The sequence below is a fragment of the Vicugna pacos genome, chromosome 34 (assembly GCF_048564905.1).
Source record: "Vicugna pacos chromosome 34, VicPac4, whole genome shotgun sequence".
Classification (NCBI taxonomy): domain Eukaryota; kingdom Metazoa; phylum Chordata; class Mammalia; order Artiodactyla; family Camelidae; genus Vicugna; species Vicugna pacos.
In genome coordinates, this window is record NC_133020.1 from 20,416,701 (window position 1) to 20,436,260 (window position 19,560).

Here is a 19,560-nt window from a genome sequence, read left to right on the forward strand (position 1 = left end):
GACCCCCCAGGATGTGCTGCCCTGGAGTGGAGCCCAGGCAGGAGTCCTTTGGGTTGAGGACAAGTGTCTGTCCGCCTGTCCCGTGTGGGCGCAGCAAACTGCATGTAGCCCAGAGCAGTGGGCGTGGGAGGGGCTGCTCCTCCTGATCTGGGCCTATTGAGCAGGTGTGCTCCCAATCTTCTGAGGATCCCTGTGAGGTCACAGCAGGGTCCAGCCTGATCGGCTCCACACCAGAGGGCGACCACAAAGAAGGTGGCAGAAGAATTGGGTCCCAGAGCCTGAGAAGTCTGTCCCTGGTCACTTTACCCTCTGTGTTCTTTGCCCACCTGTGTCTTCCCTGCCAGACTCTGGAGCCAAAAAGACGGACTAGTACCATCCGGGTGGGGGCGTCCCCTAACTCCAGTGAGCATCACGAAGGCTTTGTCCTGCCCTGGTGTCTGCCGCTCTGCTCAGGGGATGGACCTCAGCTGGGCTGTGTCTGCGCCAACCTCCTTGTGCGCCCCCTCCCAGGCCTGGCCATCCTCTAAGACAGCCTCTCACGTGGTCACCCAGGTGGTCACCAGAGGTACTCAGGGAACGTACCCACCCGCAGGGCTGTACCAGGGCTGCCGGGTGAGCAAGGCCAGGCTGGGGCCAGCGTCCCGACAGGTAGCGTGTTTAAAGCTGGTTAGAGAATTCCTCCTCCCTCCGTGTTTCTGTTCTGTGTCCCCCACCCACTAGGGAGGGGAGGAGAACGCTGGCCCTCACGCACTGAATACGTGCTATGGGCGACACAGGTGCTGTTTGATTCTCATGAAAGCTTAGAAAACGTTACCCACAGGAAGCTGAGAGTCGGGGATATATATACCTGGTAAATGGCAGAGACGGGATTTGAACCGGGGTCTGTGGCAGCTTCTACTTCTGGAGTCAGATGAGAAAAGAAGGGAGGGGTTTGTCGACACGGGAAGTGACAGGTGGAACCCGGCTTGTACTCCAGGGACCCGAAAGGCTGGGCCCTTCTCGCCTGCGCTCCACCCTGAGTGTGAGGCTCCGTGCAACCTGGCAGGAAACAGAAATGACCGAGAGAATATCTTCAGGGGAGAATTAAAAAAGCTCTAGGCTTTCTTATTTAAAGAAGTAAACGTAATTAAAGATAATGCTGCCAGGACGACAACGTGAGAGCGGCCGCAGAGCTGGCTGGCTGCCACTGTTGCTGGTGTTTGTTAACGCAGAATTTCGTCCAGTTTGGGGGGAGTTCTGGTTCCATTTGCTGAAAACTGCTCACCTGAATCTTTCGGATGCCCTTTCTTTCGTGCTCAGAGAGGGTGGCCGCTCTTTGCAGGCCTAGAGGCCTTTCTAGCCTTATTGTTTCCTGTGTTGTTTTGTTTTCTCCTCTGAGGGGTCATCTTTACCTGCTCACTTATCTCTTAACCCGTGACACAACCATGAAAATGATCCCTGATTCCAGTAAGTGTTTCTGATGTATGACAAAAAGGGTTTTAAATTTGTTTCATCAAACCAAAACCGAGGAAATGATCTGTAGCAAGAATGATCACCCCGGATCGGCGTTCTTGAAGAACTTACTGCCTTTGAGAGGCCTTGGAATGGTTTAAGAAAAGAGATTTTTCGAGATTATTTTAGTGATGGTTAGCAAAACAAAACGGGGAAGACAGCTGTCTGCGTGCTTCTGTCTGGAGTGGGGAGAGGTTGGGGGCAGCTGGCTGGACCTGCTGTGGTCACCGTGTTCCAAGTCCAGGCTGCAGTTTTGCAGGTTTGGAGGGTCAGGTGGGCTTCCCTGAGGTCCACAAGTTCCAGAGGAACTGACTCACCAGAAACAAACCCCAGGGAGCCTGAGACTTAGTCTGAGTGTGACTTTACTAACTTAGAAGAAAGGGCCCTGGCGAACAGGGCACTTTTAATTACAGACCAGTATAGAACTTTAAAATGCAAGAATTGCCTTTCTTCTCTGAGGGCAGAGAGATGAGCCCCAGGTCCTTGAGGAGTCCCTTCTCAGTTCGAAAGGAGGATTGGGGCGAGGAAGTGGGATGGGAGGGCCCTGGGCTGGAAGAGTTCAGGAGGACGTCAAGGGGGCAGTAGATACGGAGCCACTGAGCACAGACAGAGAAATTCAAATCCAGCTTCGAGTCCTGGCATGGCCACCTCCAGACTCCGTGACCTCGCTGAAATGACCGAAGCTTTCGACTCCTCAATTTACTTATTTGTCAAATGGGGACAACAGGAGCACTTAGCTCTTGGGGTGGCTGAGAGAATTTAAGGACATGGCGTGTGCAAAGGTGTCTGGTACACAGTAAGCACTCTGTAAATGCAGGCTATTTTAGAGCTGAGATTTTCAGGAGCAGAGAGTTGGAGACATCAGTGGAGATCCAGGAGTCCCAGGAGAAGGGGTCTAGAAACACAGGTGTGATGGGGAAGTACTTGGGAGGAGGGTCTGACTCCTCAGGGGACGGGGTCCCAGGAGCAGAGTCCCAAGTATGGCGAGCAGGAGGGGACACACAGCATCTTGCTCAGGGTCGTTGGGCTGTGCTGGTCAGAGGGAGGGTCCGACCCCTCCTTTGGATGGCAGGCGATGGGCCTGGAGGAGGAGGTGGATGCTTTCAGATGCTCCTACTCAAGCCTTCCCTGTGACATATAGAGCGTTGACTGGAGAGAGGAGAGGAGAGAGACTTGAGAATTGAGGGACCAATTTGGGGAAAAGATCAAAGAAGCTAAAGGCCCCGACAAATGCCAGTCCAGCAGGGCCAACAGGCCCGGAGAGGAGATTTTCTAGACATCAGGCAGGAGAGGAAATGATTTAACCCAGCACTGGGCTGTCACAGCCCAGCGAGGATGCGATTAAGAGCAGAAGCATTTTATCAGGAAAATCTTGCCAGCTGACAGTTTGGCTGCCTGTTCTCCTAAGAGAAAGAAACCGTTTAGCCCCCCGCAGGGAAAGGTTCATGGCCTGGCACTGACCCCCTGCCCTGCCTGGGAGTAGGGCAACTCCCCAAGCTGGCGTCTCTGGGGCTTCTTCCCAAAGCCAGTGTGTCCTGCATTGCCCCTCCCTCCCAAACACTTTTGGAGATGACGCATGAAACCCACAGGCATGTGGGAAATGGCTTGGCCATTCTGCCACTGTAAGCTTGTGAGTGGTTTCTACTGCAGCAAGCAAGATTAAAGCTAGACATTAGGAAGGACTTCCAGGAGGAACTGTGAAGATGAGGAAGGGGACTATAAACAAACAGGTAGGGAATCTTGCTCCGTGGTAACTTGATGGATGTCTAGAGCAATGTTGTACCCTACTGGTAATTCTGCCATTTCCATCTCTTGTATCGTAAGACCCTTGTTTTTTTGGCATACATACACTTGACTGCACACCTATAAGCACCTGTCAGCCATCAGTGGGGTGAAATGGAGCCTGGAAGGAGCTGGGAGGGTTTCCTTCCCTAGAAGTGGCTTGGGAACCAGGAAACATCTACTCTCCTGAGTGAGATAGGGCTGGCCTGGACCTGGCGGAGGAAGAAGTAAAGAGGCGTGGTCTTGTGCCCTGGCTCGGGGGTGGGGGGCTGTGTGCACACGGTTTGTGTGGGCCACCATCACAGGGCTCTTGGAGGGACCCAAGAAGGACCGGGTGAGGTCTCTGCTCTCCAGGGAGCTTAGGAGCCAGAACCAGGAAAACCTGCATTTACAGAGCGTCAGACAGGTGCCAGAGGCTTTGTGCTCACTGCTTTATCAACTCTCCCAGCAAAACGTAGTGGGTATCTCTGCCTTACACGTAAGGAAATGAGCTCAGAGAAGTTAAGGAGCTAACCCAGCACTGCACAGCTAGTGAGTGGTCGGACTTTAACCACAGCGGTCTGTCTGGGTCTAACTCTCATACAAATTATACTCTGCTGCCTCCCCGCCCTTAGAGCCTTTTGGTAAGGTTCCCTTGGCGTCATCTCTAACTCAGAGCTTCGGCAATCACACTGTATGGAAAAGTCCAATCCTTCTCCGTGTAAAGACCCCCTAGATAAGACAGCAAGATCCTAGAAACTGACAGTTCAAGGTAAAGGCTGTTCCTTATCTGACGTCACATCCTCCCTGCTTTTCACGTGCCCTTGCAATAGTATAGGGAAGCTGGTGCATACTTTTGCCTTCTATGTTCTTATTTGACAAAATAACATGTTGGAAATCCTGAAAGGAAACATGATGGTCGCTACATGTACAGGGCTTAGAGCATCTCACAGCCGATACTAGCATGGCCCTTTCCTAGAGAGGAAAGTAAGGCACAAGGAGGTGAAGAGACTTGCCCAAGGCCACACCGAGGTGGATGGCAACGTGCAAATCCGGGCAGTCTGGCTTCGAGTCCGTGCCTGTAACTTCCACGATGCTGCCCCTAAGTGTGGGTTGGCCAGCACTGCCTCACGGGCTCCTTCCTCTCGGGGACCCCAGAGGGACTCCCTCCCTTGAACCTGGCTGCCAGCCGGCTCACATCTCCCAAGCTCACCTCTACCAGCATCCCCTGGCATCTCCGTGGGCTATTTTCAGGTGCTCCTGCGTGGCTCCTGACGGTCCCCACCATGCGTTTGGAAATCATCACACATCCCGGCTGCACAGGGCTGGAAGCGCAGGCTCCTTGAGGAGCAAGTCCGTTTTTCTCCCTTGAAAGTCCCCCCTGTTGTAGTAACTAACTGGCACAGCTGGCCGCGTCAGACCCCGGCCCTCTTTCCAGTCCTGCCAGCACGGAGCTGCGCCCACTCCACTTGGAGGGGCTTCCTGACCCTTTTGGGCTCTGCTAGACCTTGAATGTCCCCAAGCCTCCCCCGCGCACCTATGCAGACTTGGCGCCCGGGCCAGGCAGCCACCATTGCTTACGCAACACACGGAGGAAATCTGTCCCCAGGGAGAAGCTGGGGATGAGAAACACAAATTCAGGACAGGCCTTCCTCTGAGGAGAGAAGGAGGAACACACGGGATATTAAAGGCTTCTCACAGGCTGTCTCTTGAGCCAGGTACAAGTGAGTATTTTTCCCTGTACCTCCTGTCCATGTTACCCATATTTGCATATCTAAGATAGTTCATCATAAAAGAAAAAAATGGAATAAAAGCCCGAGTTCACTAGGCTGCAACTATTCGGTGCGTCTGCAGCTGTGAGGCGACTGTGAGCTGTGGCAGGGACGGAGGAAAGGCTGTGGTTCTGGGTTCCATCCTCGGGGTGGGTGACGTGAGCCCGTGGGGAGTGGGGACTGGTCCTTGGGGGTGCTGACGCCGGCAGACACTGCAAGTGAGGAAGCCCGAGGCGTGCTCAGGGGCTCGGTGTGTTCCGCCCGCCGCCCCGGGAAGCCGGCGTCTGTGAACCGTGTGGTGTGCTGGGGAGGGGGCAGGGAGGCGCCCTTGGAGCTGGATCTTGCTACTGGATCTGCGCCTGTCTCAGAGGAAACAGCGCTCAGAACTATCAGGCTTCCAGCGACAGTAAGACCGGGTTAGTTAGTGTGCCCAGTGTGCACGTCTGTGAGGCAGGTGCCCTGAGGAAGCTTCTAGGTGAGGCCTCCCTGGGGGGCACCGGGTGCTGACAGCCCGCCGTTGGGGGGCACTAAGCGGGGCTGGGGGTTCCAGCTGGGACGCCTGGTGGGGGCTGCATGAGATGCTACTGGGACCCACTGTGAGCACCTGGGTGTAGTGGGCCTGGGTCTGGGGAGGGCACAGGCCCAGAGAAGGACTGTGATGCCTTCGACAGGAAACCCTCCAGATGAACCAAACCTGCCAGCACCTTCTGGAATAGCTGTGATACCAAAGCCTGGAATCCCCAAGGAGCCGAGGGGAGAGAGAATGACTTACTCTCTTGGGGCCCATGGGGGTGGGGAGCATTTGTTACAGCGAGTGAAGTCCGGGCACCCTCTGCAAGGGGACAGCCAGGAAGGACACAGCCGCCCTCCTCCAGGGTTTCCATTGTGAGCGTCCGGCGTGGATGATGGGGGTCAGAGAGGTCAGGGAGGTGCTGGCAGGGAGGTTTCCTGGGAGGACACCAGGGAGGGTGTCCAGGGCAGCGGGGTGTAGGCGTGAACAGGAAGGCACCGTGTGGGCCCCGTGGGCCCTGGCCGAGGGGAGGGGAGATGGGGGAAGCTGAACTCTCCTTCCTTCCGGATGCCAAAGCATCTTGCTCATCTGTTCACTTTCCAGGTGAGAGAACGCAGAGGCCCGGAGAAGCCGTGCGCCTAAGGTTATTCCGAGCGAGCGCTGCGGGCAGAGGTGGTGGGGCGCTGACTGCCAGTTCCGGGCTCTCCCGCCGCCTCAGGCAGCCTTTTCTAGCCTCTGCTTTGACTCAGCACAGAGTCAAAGTGTTCTCACGCTGGCCCTCTCTCCCCTGCAGCCCCTCCCCAGTACCTCCTGGGACCCCAAGGGCATTGGCTCCCCTGGCTCCGCCTTTATTACAGACCATCTAAGATCGCTTTATTGATTCAGGTGAGGGAGAGCAAGAAGTGTTTTAGGAAAGGCTGAAAAATCTTGAGATGCAAGGCATTTTGTTAGCTTTTGTCTGGAAAATGCCTAGTTTCTTTGTCCCAAAAGAGCTTTAAGAAAGGCTGGCAGAGTCTGGGATAATCTAGTCCAATTGGTTAGGCCCTCTGGGGGAATCTTCCAGCCTGAGGAGTTCTCCAGCCTTCAAAACACTCCCGGCTGGGTCTCCAGGAATTGTTCTAACCGTTGCACAAATGGGAAGGCAGACCCCACCCCGCACTGCCCACCATCATCCACACTAAGCCTCGCGGGTGGGGCCTGATGTCACGCGGGCACAACCGAAGCCTTCTAAGACGCTCATTCTGCTGCCGCCCACGTTCTGCTTCTGACTTTCTCGAATGGGTGCCCCAACCCAGGGAAGACTCTTGTGACCAGCATCTCCCATATGTTAGCAGGGACCCTAAATTTCTCCAGGCTAGTGGACTGCCATTCAAGGAATCCGTTTCCGCAGCTGGGATTGGAGCCCAGGACAGCTGAGGTCACCAGAATCTCTCTCCAGATGTGCAAGGAAGGGGCTTAAAAGAAGCTATGCATGTCACAGAGTGAACCCTGTTCACACGATTCCTGTCCGCGTGCCAGGCTGCCTGAAATCAGACCCACCAGGGAAGGCAGCTTTATGATGTGAGGTCAGCCTGGCAAACCTGGAAACACAGGCAGCCTGTGTCTTGGGAAGAGTGATGCTCTGGGCGCTGGAGCACTGGACTCCCAGTTCTGTAAGAGACTGTGGATTGAAAGAGATGGTCCTTCAAGCTACGACAGCCTGGGGTGAGGATTTGAACTTCTTTGCTTGGACCACTTTTATATAGAAGGAGTGAGGAGGGGGAAACAGAGGCAGGGAGCATTCTGTTCATGCTTAGCAACCAAATAGAGGTTCTGAGCACTCAGGCCTCCACCGCTCCCTGACAAAGTGCCCAAAGCACAAATTTACACAAATGCCCACCTAGGGCACCCCCCAGCCTGTGGTGGGTACCGCCAGGGGGCCTACCTGTAGGTGGTGAACCCACACAGATTCCTCAGAGGCTGTGGACCCCATGACTTGGTGACTTCCAAGACCACAGGCCTTCATGTGTTGTTGCTCCAGTGGATGGGGAAAGGGGGGAGGGGGGAGGGGGCCTCAAGGAAGTCAGTCCATCTTCACTCCCCTCCCAAAAGACCCTGGGTGTTAGTCTGGAGGGCTGGGAAAGGCCATGCAGAATGGCGAAAAACCCTATTTTTTCTATTTTGTGAAGGTTGACAGGAAGGCGAACCCTTGCACTTAGGAATTCTCCACGCTGTTTTTGGGGGATTCCTGTGGGACCCCACGCTACAGGGTTTCGGCTCAGAATACAAAACCACCTTCGCCATCGCCATGTATCGAGGACTGCTGTGTTCCAGGCGCTGTGCTAGGTGCTTGGCGAGCTTTATTTATTCCTCACGGCAGCCTTGCAGAGGCATTGCGAGGATGCCTGTTTTGCAGATGAGGAAACAGACCTCAGGAGGTTACACAACTTGCCCAAGGTCACATCAGAAGCAGTGGAAACAGGATTCTAACCCAGGGCTTCCTTCCCTGCTCTTTGGCCTCTGGCGCACAACCTTAAATGTTGCCATGTTAGTGACCGCAGCCCTAGGTTTCCATGGCCACCTTCTATCACATGACTCTGGAGAAGTCTCAGGAAGGAAGAAGTCCAATACTTTTCTTCAGACGCCCGGGAGGGCACAGTCTCTCAGTCCCTGTGCTCATAGATAAGCAAAGACAGAGTTGGTTCCACTGGCCAGAAAGCCTGGAACCTCAGGGCTGGTGGGCCTTGGAGGTCTGGCCCCGGCACTGGAATCCAAGCTCACAGGATGTCCAAGCCAGAGGAGACGAGTCAGCTCCCCTCAGGTGACAGGTGCGGACACTCACTCAGGAGGAGGACACAGACTACCCAAAGCCACAGAGCTAGTTAGAGCAGCATGTGTGCATGTGTGTGTGTGTGTGAGAGAGAGAGAGTGTGCACTTGCTGGAGATGGCAGTGGGGTGTTCCTGACTCCCAGACCCTAGGGAGGAGCTCAGGTGAGAAGGCCTTGGAGCCTTGGTCTATATCCAGAGGAGTGGCCCACAAAAAAAGGCTATTTAAATTGTTTGTTTTGTCTTAATACAAGGCGTGTATTTGGTGACCCTAAGAAGTGTCAGTAGGAGAGTGGAGGACAAGACACAGAAGAGAAGGAAGCCAATGCAGAGTCATTAATGATCAGGCCACTGCTTTGGGCAATCAGGGCTCAGTCCCACTGGGCACCTCGGAGATGGCGTGGAATGTGTCTCAGAGTTGTTCTGCCCAAGAGACGAGGAAGCTGGGGCATTTGTCCAGCAGCCCATCATCACTGGTTAAATTCTGCTGCCGTGGGGCATCAGCTCCTCAGCACCCTCCAGCAGCAAAGAAGGCAAAGACCTATTTTTAAAGGTGTGTGTAGCCCCGAGTAGCTACCAGTTCTCTAGAGTCTTGAAAACCTTGAGGGTGAGGAAGCCTTGGCATCAGTCCCAGAAATAGTCTAGAGCAGAGATGGGCGAGACCGAATGCTGCCCCCGGAGGCAGGTTGTGCCAGGAGAGGGAAAGGGCTGTTTCTGCACGCCCTGTGGGAAGGGTGGCCATGTCCTACTGCAAGAAGAGTTGAAGCGAGATCTCAAAGAGAACTTCCTGGGATACCAGGGAAAAATCCCCACATGCCTAGAGCTCATCCAACTATAGAGCGTGATTGGTGGCCACAGGAAAAATGATAGAGCAGAGAATTACGCAGTAGCAAGGAGTCTGAGTCTCCTTGTTGCTAGGCCTGGCCAACGAGCTTTTCTTTATCTGGTGGCGGTGGCACGGGGGGTTCTGGGAGGGAAGATGGAGGTTGTGTAAAGAAAGGATTCTTCACCCCACCCTTGGTTATTCTAGTACCAGGAGGCTCCAAAGTTGGGTGGAAGCAAGAGGAAGGGATTCCTTTTCTGGCACGACTTGGAGCATCTTACATGGGGCAAAGCCTTGGAAGAAATAAGTCCTCAGGTTGCCCTCCAGCCAGAGCCACCCCACCTCCCTGGGCTCTTGCTCCCCCTCTGTGAAAAAGGGAGATTGGAAGTATGGACTAGATGAGCCTAGGGTCTCTGTCCAGTGCAGAGGCCATCCTGGTGGCCCATGGGTTCTCTTCCATTCATCCTCCCACAGGTTTTCGTGAGCCCTCGGCGTGTGCTCAGCACTAGCTGGGGAGAAGAGAATCACAAAGAACACAAGCTCTGGCCTCTAGGGGGAGGGGAGAGGGAGGGGGAAGTAGCCCCCGGGCAGCCTGCGTGCTGTCTTGGACGAGGCAGGTGGCTCAGACTGCTGGTGGCTCCACTGGAAGAGAGGAGGGGCTGGGGAAGACCAGATGCTTCCTAAACCCAGCAGGGCAAGAACCCTCCTCTTCACAGACCTGGCCCTCAAAAGCTGGGGTCCACCCGCCTGGAGGGGCTTTATGCCCAAGCCAGGACTGTAAGCATTGCCCCTTCCCCCAGCCTCATTTGGCCAGTCTAAAGATGGAGCTGGTTCAGTGAAGGTCAGCTTCCTCGCAGCTACGTAAGCCAAAGTCTAGAAAGCCAGCTCACTGATCATTACGATAATTAACACATGTACAGCATGGACCACGAGCCAGGCACTGCTTTAGGAGCTTTAACGAACTCAGCCTTCCAACATCCCTGTGAGGTAGATACTATTATTATTCCCATTTTATAGATGGGGAAACAGGAAAAGTGAGGTGAAGTAACCTGCTCAGGGCTCCAGAGCTAATAAAAGGCAGGACCCAGACTGGAACCCAGGTAGGCTACCCTTAACCACCTGCCAGAATGCTTCTAAGCAGGTTCACGAGCTCAGCCCGCGCCAGCCACCCCCTCCCTCTGCCCTGTGGGTGCCCTCCCCAAGTTCAGGCCCCCCTCCTCCTGGGGCTCTTCCCTGCCAAGACGCCCCTCCCTAGTGGAGACTGCAGGAGCCGCGCCACAGCCCCTCCACGGGTGAGGCTCATCGCTGCCAGAGGGCCCCAGCCCCCCTCCCCCGCACCCACATGCACTCCGTCCCGCCAACCGAGCACCGTTGCCTTTCGTTCACAGTGACGGCTCCTGCGCCCAAGCCGGTGGGGGCACGGAGGACTCCGTGGCGGCGGCGGCGGCGGCGGCCGGCAGACCCAGTGCCCACGCCTCGAAGGCTCAAGCCCAGGAGCTGCAGGAGGAGGAGGAGCGGCGGGGGGCGGGGGGCGCCTCCCCGCGGGCCGGCCCCCACCGCGCGGCCTCCCCCGGCCGGCAGCAGCCTGCCCTGGCGACGGCGCTCTGCTCCCGCGCCCCTGCCGCCTCCGATTACGAACTCTCCCTTGACCTAAAGAATAAACAGGTACCCAGGGCCTCCCAGGGGGGCGGGAAGGGTGGTGAAGGGCCCTGCCTCGGGCGCTGTCCAGGGTACCAGGGATGCCCCGTCGGGGCTGGCTCTGCTGCAGCGTCACCTCTCTGCCGCGGCTCTCCCCAGCTGAGGAAAGTGACCTGCCCTTCCCTGCAGCCCAGTTCCTCAGGCAGCCAGCCTTCACATGGCAGGGATCACCCTTGCGACGCCAGGCCCATAGGCAGTGTGTCCAGGGGCTCTCCTCTTACCACTGCTCACGCCCCTCCAGGCAGGGGAAGCCCCCACCCCTCGCTCAGAAGAGATGGCCCAGTGAAGGGGCAAGCCCCGTGCCTAGGCACACACAGGCTCAGATGAGCTTTGAAGACCGTGGTCTCCTGCAGGTAGACTGAGGATCCCCAAGATTAACCCAGACTGGGGGAGTCCAGAGCGCCCCCATTGGAGAACAAATTTCATTGAAGGGCTCTGGGCCTCCATCTTCCACTCTGTGAAGCAGGAGGAGAAAGTAGGCAGTCACGGGGTCCCCACTGAACCCCCTAAAATAATAATGACATGGTTTGTTTTGGTCGAAAATTAAGAGATCTAAAGGAAGATCTTTGTGTGTGTGTGTGTGTGTGTGTGTGTGGGCAGTGATGGGGGACAGGGCGCTGGAGAGGTGAGCGGTGCTGAGAGAGAGGCTTCATGATTTAACGTCGTTGAGAAAGAGCATTGAACGTGGAGATGTAGGGGTGGGATCTATTCCTTGTTCCTGTCCCAGTTACTCTGTGACTTTGGGAATGCCCGTTAAGCACTCTGGGCATTGGTTTCCTCATCAGCAAAATTGGGAATTAGTCCTTAAATCATCTCTGAGGTCCTTCTAGCTCTAAAATGTGTAGGTCCTAAAGAACGATTCTTTAACCCAACGGACTCTGAGTTTTGGAAGTGAAGCTAGCAGAAAAGTCACGAAGCCTCCATCAACTCCAACCAAACTCGTTTCTTTCAGTATAGATGCCATGCTATTTCCCTGGGCCTCGGGCCAGCTGCAGTGGTGCCCCAGGCTTTCAGTAAAGTATTTGACAAAATCTCCCATGATACCTATGTGGACAAGGTAGGAAGTGGCTTAGAGGACAATATAGTCAGATGGGTTGTTCTCAGACAGAATTATCGAGCAAAACCAAAAAACCACTGGTTTTTCTATCAGTGCCATTTCCAGGGGTGCTCTCCTGGGTGCTGTCCTTGGTCCTGCCCAGTTTAACTATTTTGGGAAGGGACTGCTTTCTGATGACACACAGTTGAAAAGGAACAGCTGATACCTTGCTGATAGAATCCAGGACTTTAAAAAAAAAACTCATTAGGTCAGAAAGGTGGTTTAAATGAAAAAAGTCAAATGAAAGAAGAAAAAATCTGAAGTTCTGCTCTTAGCTTTGAAACTGCCACAGCACTACTCTAAGATGAGCAGGGTGGGTCCTGGGAGAGAGGCCTCAGGGCATCAGTTGACTATAAACTCAAGATGAATCAAGAGCCAGGGAAGCCTCTGCCAAAGCAGTGGGCCCAGCAGCCTTCACAGAAGGGTAGGTAAAACCCCCAGTGTCGGGGGGGCAGCTGTCCGGAGCCCCACGCAGGTTACTGGCCAGGCTGCCTGGCTCACAGGGCTTCACCTAAAAGGTAAATAGAGAGTCCTGAGGTTCTGAGGTTCTCCTAAGAAGGGAAACAGATCATCTGGGGTCATCTGGCAAATCTGTAGACAGGAAAACAAGCTTTAAACATGGAAGAGCTGGCATGTGAATGGCTGGCTTAGGCTATTTTCTATCCTTCCAGGTAGAAAGAGTGGTGCTGATGCATGAAAGTTGTAGGAGAGGAAGGTTGTTTTTTAGCTCCATTAACAATTAGAACTGTTAAAAATGCGGCACGCCCTGCTAGTGAGGTGGGGAAGGCCCGTGCTGGGACTGGGAGACAGTCCGTCTGGAGCAGCACGGTGTGACGTGGGCGGTCCGCTGGCCCAGATGGCAGCATCCTTTCACTCCCACTTGGCTGTGCTCCTTGAGGACAGAGACCATCTCCTACTCATCTGTGCACCCATCCCCCAGCGTCCAGTAGAGTGTCTCACACAGAGTAAGAGCTCATCGAGTGAATATTTTTTGAATAACTTTGATGTGCAAAGTAATGAGGAAGTGGGGTACCAAAAAATGGTTCCTACCTGCCCCCAAAGAGATTACAGTTCAGTGTAAGGAGTATCCAGTTAGTAACACCAAAGGTACCTTGTGCTTGACGCGGGGGTTGGGGCATGTACAGTCGTGCGGGGGTCTGATGGGCACCGTGGACCTTTCCATAGTGGGCATAATTCTAGTAGATGGGTTTGCACGTCAGGCCAGCAGGAGCGGGGCAGGAAAGATGAGGGCTGGCAGGGGTGTGGCAGGGCCCTTGTGCCCTGGGTAATTGCCCACCTCCCCTGGCTCACATGGCTCTCTAGGCCAAGCACAGGCTGCGGGTGGGAGGATGAGGGCAAAAAGGAATTTGGGGCTGGAGCTGAGTGACTGAGAACACGGCACACATTTATAAGAGACGGAGCTCCACAACTCTTCTGCAGATACACCATGTGACCTTAGGCGAGTTGCTTAACTTCTCTGGGCCTCTGTTGCCTCACATAGCTCTTTGGGACTTGAGGCATACTGTTCCCTCTGCTTCTGTTGCTAATATGCTTGCTCCCCTCCACACTCCTTTACTTGTCCTTGTTCGCTCCCCTTCTTGCTTTAGGACTTGCTTCCCTGCTCCTTCCTCCTCCCCCGCAGTCTTCCTTGGCCTCCCCAGGCTCTGTTGGGTGCCCTTCTCAGTGGCCCCGTGGCATCCTGGGGCTCCCTGATGTATCCCTTCAGCAGTGGATCACCACACCTGTTTACTTGGCTCCTCCTTGAAGGCAGGGCACAAGACTGATTCATCATTACCTGCTCGGCACAGTGCCTAGTGTGAGAAGATGCTCAAAGGATGAAAAGGGGGCAATAACCACTCAGTGACCTGAAGGGGATGAGCATGAAGCCTGGGCCAGAACCTGACCTATTTCAGGTTTCTTTGGGATCTAGGATTTAGCATCCTGCCCCTGGGATCCTCACCAGCCACACACACCCTGTGGTCCTTGGACTGCAGGGAATCTTGGACAATCACCATCTCCCCAGCCCACCAAGCTGCCAGGCCTGCTCCACAGCCTGTCCACAATCCTGGGTGTTTTCTGTGGCTCCTCTCTCTGCCCTGTGTCTGATCCACCCCAACCCCCTGACGCTCCCTCTTAGCTACTTCCCAAGCCCTACTCTCTCCTGCCACCCACGCCGTCCCTGCCCCTGCCCAGTGTGGGGAAGCCTCCTACAGACGCTCTGCTGCGAGCTGTGCCTCCTCCAGCCCGGTCCCCACGCAGCAGCTGCGTCCTCCTTATGAAGAGGCCATCGGGTCATGCGGCCCCCTGTGTGGAAGGGTCTGGGGCTCTTGTGTGTGGGGGACAAGGACTCTTCAGGCAGTCGAGACAGGCCCCACAGTCCACGATTTTAGCCTAGTGCCGTCCGCTGTCTGCTGCCATTATGGTGAAGGGGTAAGTTCCACGGAAGCGGTGCGCTGGGCACTGTGGGATCATGAACAGGCAAGCAGCCCGACCAGGGTTCAAAGCAGGCTTCCTGGAGCAGCTCCACCTGAGGGAGCATCTGTCTCAGGGAGCAGCTGAGCCATGGTACTCCCCCTCCGGGTCCTGCTATGTTGAGCACTTTTTGTTTCAGACAGTGGGCAGGGAGGTAAGCACACAGAGAAGACGAGGGGGCCACAGTCCTGCCTGGTGCAGGCCACCCTGCGCTTCTCCCAAGCTCCTCTCCTGTCCCCAGACTCTGCTCCGGAGCCTCACATAAGGTTCCCCTTGTCAAGGTCCGCAGACTCCCGTGTCCTGCTTTAATGTGCTCAGCTGAGACCTCCTGGATCAGAGGAAATCCCTGCTCACATGTGACGCCCCCAACCCAGGCCTCAGCACCGTGGCCCCGTCTCCCAGCCGCCCTGTCAGGCTCAGCCACACGGGACCTGGAGGAGAGAGCTTGTTCTAATTACCATGGAAGCTTGTTAGCAAGACAGCGCCCCCAGGCCCCTCCACTGCCTCAGCAGGATTCACGGGGCTTCGGGAGGGGTGGACGGGCAGAGAGGGGGCCCAGAGACCCTGCCCTCGCTGGGGCATCCTCCGTCCCAAGAGCATGGCTCTCAGGTTTCTGACCGGCCCTGGGAAGAACCGGGGCAGGGTGGTGAGAGAGCCTGGCTGGGCGGATGGAGCTGACCTGGGGCACCGCTGAGCCCCCAGGCCTTGTGAGAATGGGGGGAGGATTGCACATGGAAGTGGGGGTGGGGGCAGCATCTGGAGCTGGGTTTCATGTCCCCCGGGACAGAGGAGAGAGTTCAGTTTCGTTCACATCCACGAATTCAGATTAAGCCCCACCTGTGGAAGTGGCTCCACACTGGGCACCAGCGATGCAGAAGCAGATACCACCACCCTGCCTGTGAGGCACACTCTGTGGTGCTGAGCGGCACTGAGGGTGGGCTGCCTAGGAGGGGAAGGAAGCGGCGGGGGCGCTGAGGCCAGGGGTGCGGAGGGCACGAGGCTGGGAGACACCTTGTTATACGCTGGGAACAAATAGTGAAGAGCCCACAGCTGAATTCAGACACCATCGTGAGCAGTGGCTCTGGGCCAGGCTCTGGGCTGAGGCTGGCGATGATGAAGACATATCCGGGGCCTCCAATAACTCCCGCTCTAAAGGAGTCTGGGGGAGGGGAAAATGAGTTAGATAAAAACCGCCAAGATTGATGGGAAAACTGGGCGTCAAAGAGAAGTATGAAAACCCTTTCCGGGGGGCCCAGGGCAGGGGGACCCATCTGGCTGGGGGACTGAGAGGCTCCGTGGAGGAGACACATCTGAGGCAGTCTTGAAGGGAGGAGAAATGTTTTATGCGGAGGAGAGGACTTGAGAGTGGAAGCTGAGGGTGGGGAGGACGTCACAGGCTGAGGTGACAGCTGAGCAAGACCTAGGAAGGTCTGGAACTGGTGGAAAGACGCCAATGCCAGGGTGGGGGCTGGAAATGCAAGTGGAACAGGCCAGAGGATGAAGTAAACTTCCCAGGGAGGCCGGAGGGGGTGAACCCATCGGCCCTGGGAGGGGAAGTTATGGTCAGGTTAGGAAGATTTGATTTCTTCAGTAAACATTCACTGAAGGTCTGTGTGCTGGGCATGCTTCAAGCACCAGGGATAAGCACTGAGCATGGCAGGCAGAGTCTGCCTTCATGGGGCTTACAGTCAAGTGGAGGACTTGATGGAACAGATTCAAGAAGTTAAAATCTCTTCTTTCCTTGGGTGAAGCACGGACCCTGGCTGGTAGACATCTCCTAGGTTATCTCAGCCAGCTTTCTGCCTCCAAGCAGGGTGACATCACGCCAGGCAGCGGACCCTTTACTATTCTGGAAACATTTCAGGCAGTGGGATTTCATACCTTCCCTCTGGGCCCAGCAGCATCTCATAACCTGAAGCACAGCTCTTGCACCTGGGGGTTCCCTAGACCTCTGAATAGGCCAGGGCGGAAGGAGATGTGGATTCCCGCCTGGGGGCATCTCAGGCGCCTGCGCCAGCTCTTAGCTTAGGGATGACCCTGTGTGAGTGGAGTGTTCGGCTGGGAACAGGACATCATTTCCAGGCCCACGGACACTTTCACACTTCCCAAGCATCCCCAAGGACTGATGGAACCCATGGTGCTACCATTTTGTCCATCCCCTTAGCACAGGCTTTGTCTGCTATTCAAATCCAGACATCCCTAGGGAGGGGCGAGGCTAAGTGTCATCGGTCACTTTCACCTGGGGTGGGGATGTCTCTCTAGTCCTTTCCTGAGCGGTTTCTGATAAGGGAGAAAAAGTGAGCTTAGTAACCCAAGGAGGAGAACGGACCACAGATGGGGTAGGGGGGTGCAGGGGATGAAGAGAGGGGATGGAGGGCCTTGGAGCCAGACTGGCTGGGGCCAGAAGTCTTCCTGGGTTCAGATCCGCCCAGAGGAGGCAGCACGCCCTCCTCCCACCAGCCAGCCCCACCAAGCCCTGCCCCAGTTGTAACAGCGCCCATTGTTGAGAACAGAGGTGACTGGCATTGCACGGTAGCCTGGGGGGACTCCCAATACTGACACATCCACCCATCATCCATCTGTCTTTATTAAACTCACCTGTGTTGAGTTGTACCATGTTCCAGCCCTTGGCCTGGGGGCTAGGGACGCAGAGATGATCACATCCCAACCCCAACCCTTGTGATGCTCCCAGGAACAGGAAACTACCCCAAGGCAGTGACGTGAATGCTGGCAAAGAAATGAGGTGAACAGGAGTAGCAGCGATTTTTTTTTTAGCCTTTCTATTTAATTTTCAATTTTCTATTCTTTTACAATATACACAAAAGTACAAAGAACAGTGTAATAAAAGCCCATTTAACCATCACGCAGGTCCAACAAGTTTTACTGATATTGTTTCATCTAACCCTTCCGCAGCGATATCTGAATACCGCCCACGACTCCGCTGTCCCCTGCCCCCGGCATCACCAACCCCAGAATCCAACCCTACGTCCCACACCGCTAGGATTCTTGGCAACGACCTGGCATCTCAGGCCTTGGCAAGCTAGGGTTTGCAAACGTGAGCCCCTCAGGGCCCTCCGGCTGTGCATTCCCGGGCCCCGCCGAAGCTTAGCCAGGTCACCCCTGGTCGCCAGCCACCGCCACCGTCTTTCGCGAACACCGCCGCACCCCTTCCCTAACTGCACTCCTGCTCCTCTCTGTCCTCGCTGCAGATTGAAATGCTAGAACACAAGTACGGGGGCCACCTGGTGTCCCGGCGCGCCGCTTGCACCATCCAAACCGCCTTCCGCCAGTACCAGCTCAGCAAGAACTTCGAGAAGATCCGCAACTCGCTCCTGGAGAGCCGCCTGCCACGGCGCATCTCCCTGCGCAAGGTGCGCGCGCCCACCGCCGAGAGCCTGGCGGCCGAGCGGGCGCTCCTGGAGGGCTGCGGCCTCGCGGGGCTGCCGCTGGTGCGCTCGCCCTCCCTGCCGCCCACCTTCGCGGGCACGCTCACCGAGCTGGAGGACTCCTTCACCGAGCAGGTGCAGTCCCTGGCCAAGTCCATCGACGACGCCCTCAGCACCTGGAGCCTCAAGACCATGTGCTCCCTGCAGGAGAGCGGCGCCTACCAGCTCCACCAAGCCCTGCGCGCAGGCGCGGGGACGCCAGGCCTGGAGGCCGAGGCGCGGGAGCCCGAGGGCGCCCACCCCGGGGCAGGGGCTGAGCCCGCCGAGCCTGCCGGCCCGCCCCAGGGCCACGGCAGCACGCTCATGATGGCTTTCCGGGACGTCACCGTGCAGATCGCCAGCCAGAACATCTCCGTCTCCTCCTCCACCGCCCTGTCGGTGGCCAACTGCCTGGGCGCGCAGACGGCCGCGGCCCCGGCAGAGTCCGCGGCAGGCACGGCGGAGCAGGGCGGGCCCGGGGGCCAGGAGGCCCCAGAGGCCCCCAGCGCCGGCCAGGGGCACGCGCCCGCCGAGGATGCGAGCGCAGAAGCCGGAGTTGGGGGAGCCCAGCGCGCCAGCCCGCCCGGGGCTGCGGGGCCAGCGGCGGAGGAGGACGAGGAGGCGGCCGAGGAGGTGGGGAAAGGGGCCGAGGCCGAGGCCGCCGACAACTCGGAGCAGCTGAGCAGCAGCAGCACGTCCACCAGATCCGCCAAGTCGGGCTCAGAAGCGTCGGCTTCGGCCTCCAAGGAGGCCCTGCAGGCCATGGTCCTGAGCCTGCCCCGCTACCACTGCGAGAACCCGGCCAGCTGCAGGTCCCCCACGCTCTCAACCGACACCCTGCGCAAGCGTCTGTACCGCATCGGCCTCAACCTCTTCAACATGTGAGTCCCCAGGGGGAGGCGGGGCCGGGCACCTGTCCTTGCAGCGGAGCAGTGCCGGTAACCGAGCGGGTCGTCCCAGTGCCCTCCTAGTGTCCACTGTGGCCTCTGCTCCAGCCTGCTGCTTGAGGGACTGTGTAGGAACACACGTTTTATTTGTAATTGCTACGAACTTATTTTAAGGATTAGGGACAAAACGCAGCACACCGGTGCTTCAACCACTGGGAGATGAAGCGAGGCTTTGAGAAGCAGGAGAAATTTAAAGAAACCCTGGCTTCAGTGAGTAATAGTACAGGTAGTAAAAGCATTGCGCAGAAGTCGTTCAGGTAGGACACGAAGGCAGGGAAACAGCATCATCCCATGGGGTTTACGACACACAGAGAAGAGACAATGGGCAAAGGAGAAAAGGAGGCGAGGGTGGGGCGAGCAGAGACCCAGCGTGAGGAACACAGGTGGAGAGCGGGAGACAGATTAGAGGCATCAGGGAGCGGCGAGGGGAGACAAGGAGGCGGGTACGAGGCAGGCAGAGGTGGCGCACAAGAGAACAGGGCATGGGAGCAGAGACGTGAGCGGCCACCACAGCTCAGGGCACCCGGCCAGACTTTTCCTTGCAGCCAGGAGGTACACATACAGCGGGTGGCAAACCGAGCCAACACGCAGGCCCCTCCTGTGGGAATGTCGAGTACCCGAGGCATTCATCTCCACCCTCCACCACCTCTTCCTTTACAGCCCTGAGCTGGGAATCACAGCACCCCTCCCGCTTAATCAGTGAGGACTGAGCGGAAACCACTCATATGTGTGTTCATTTATTCATTTAACCGATTTTT

The 19,560-nt window shown here is 56.4% G+C and overlaps 1 protein-coding gene across 1 annotated transcript in view; it reads left to right on the forward strand.

Moving 5' to 3' along the window:
* Positions 1-19,560, forward strand: part of IQSEC3 (IQ motif and Sec7 domain ArfGEF 3) — a 76,584-nt gene that overhangs the window by 27,991 nt on the left and 29,033 nt on the right. The window contains exons 3-4 of the mRNA XM_072954433.1: positions 10,553-10,829; positions 17,640-18,736. Coding sequence (XP_072810534.1) covers positions 10,553-10,829; positions 17,640-18,736 — 1,374 coding nt within the window. The remainder of the gene's footprint in view (positions 1-10,552; positions 10,830-17,639; positions 18,737-19,560) is intronic.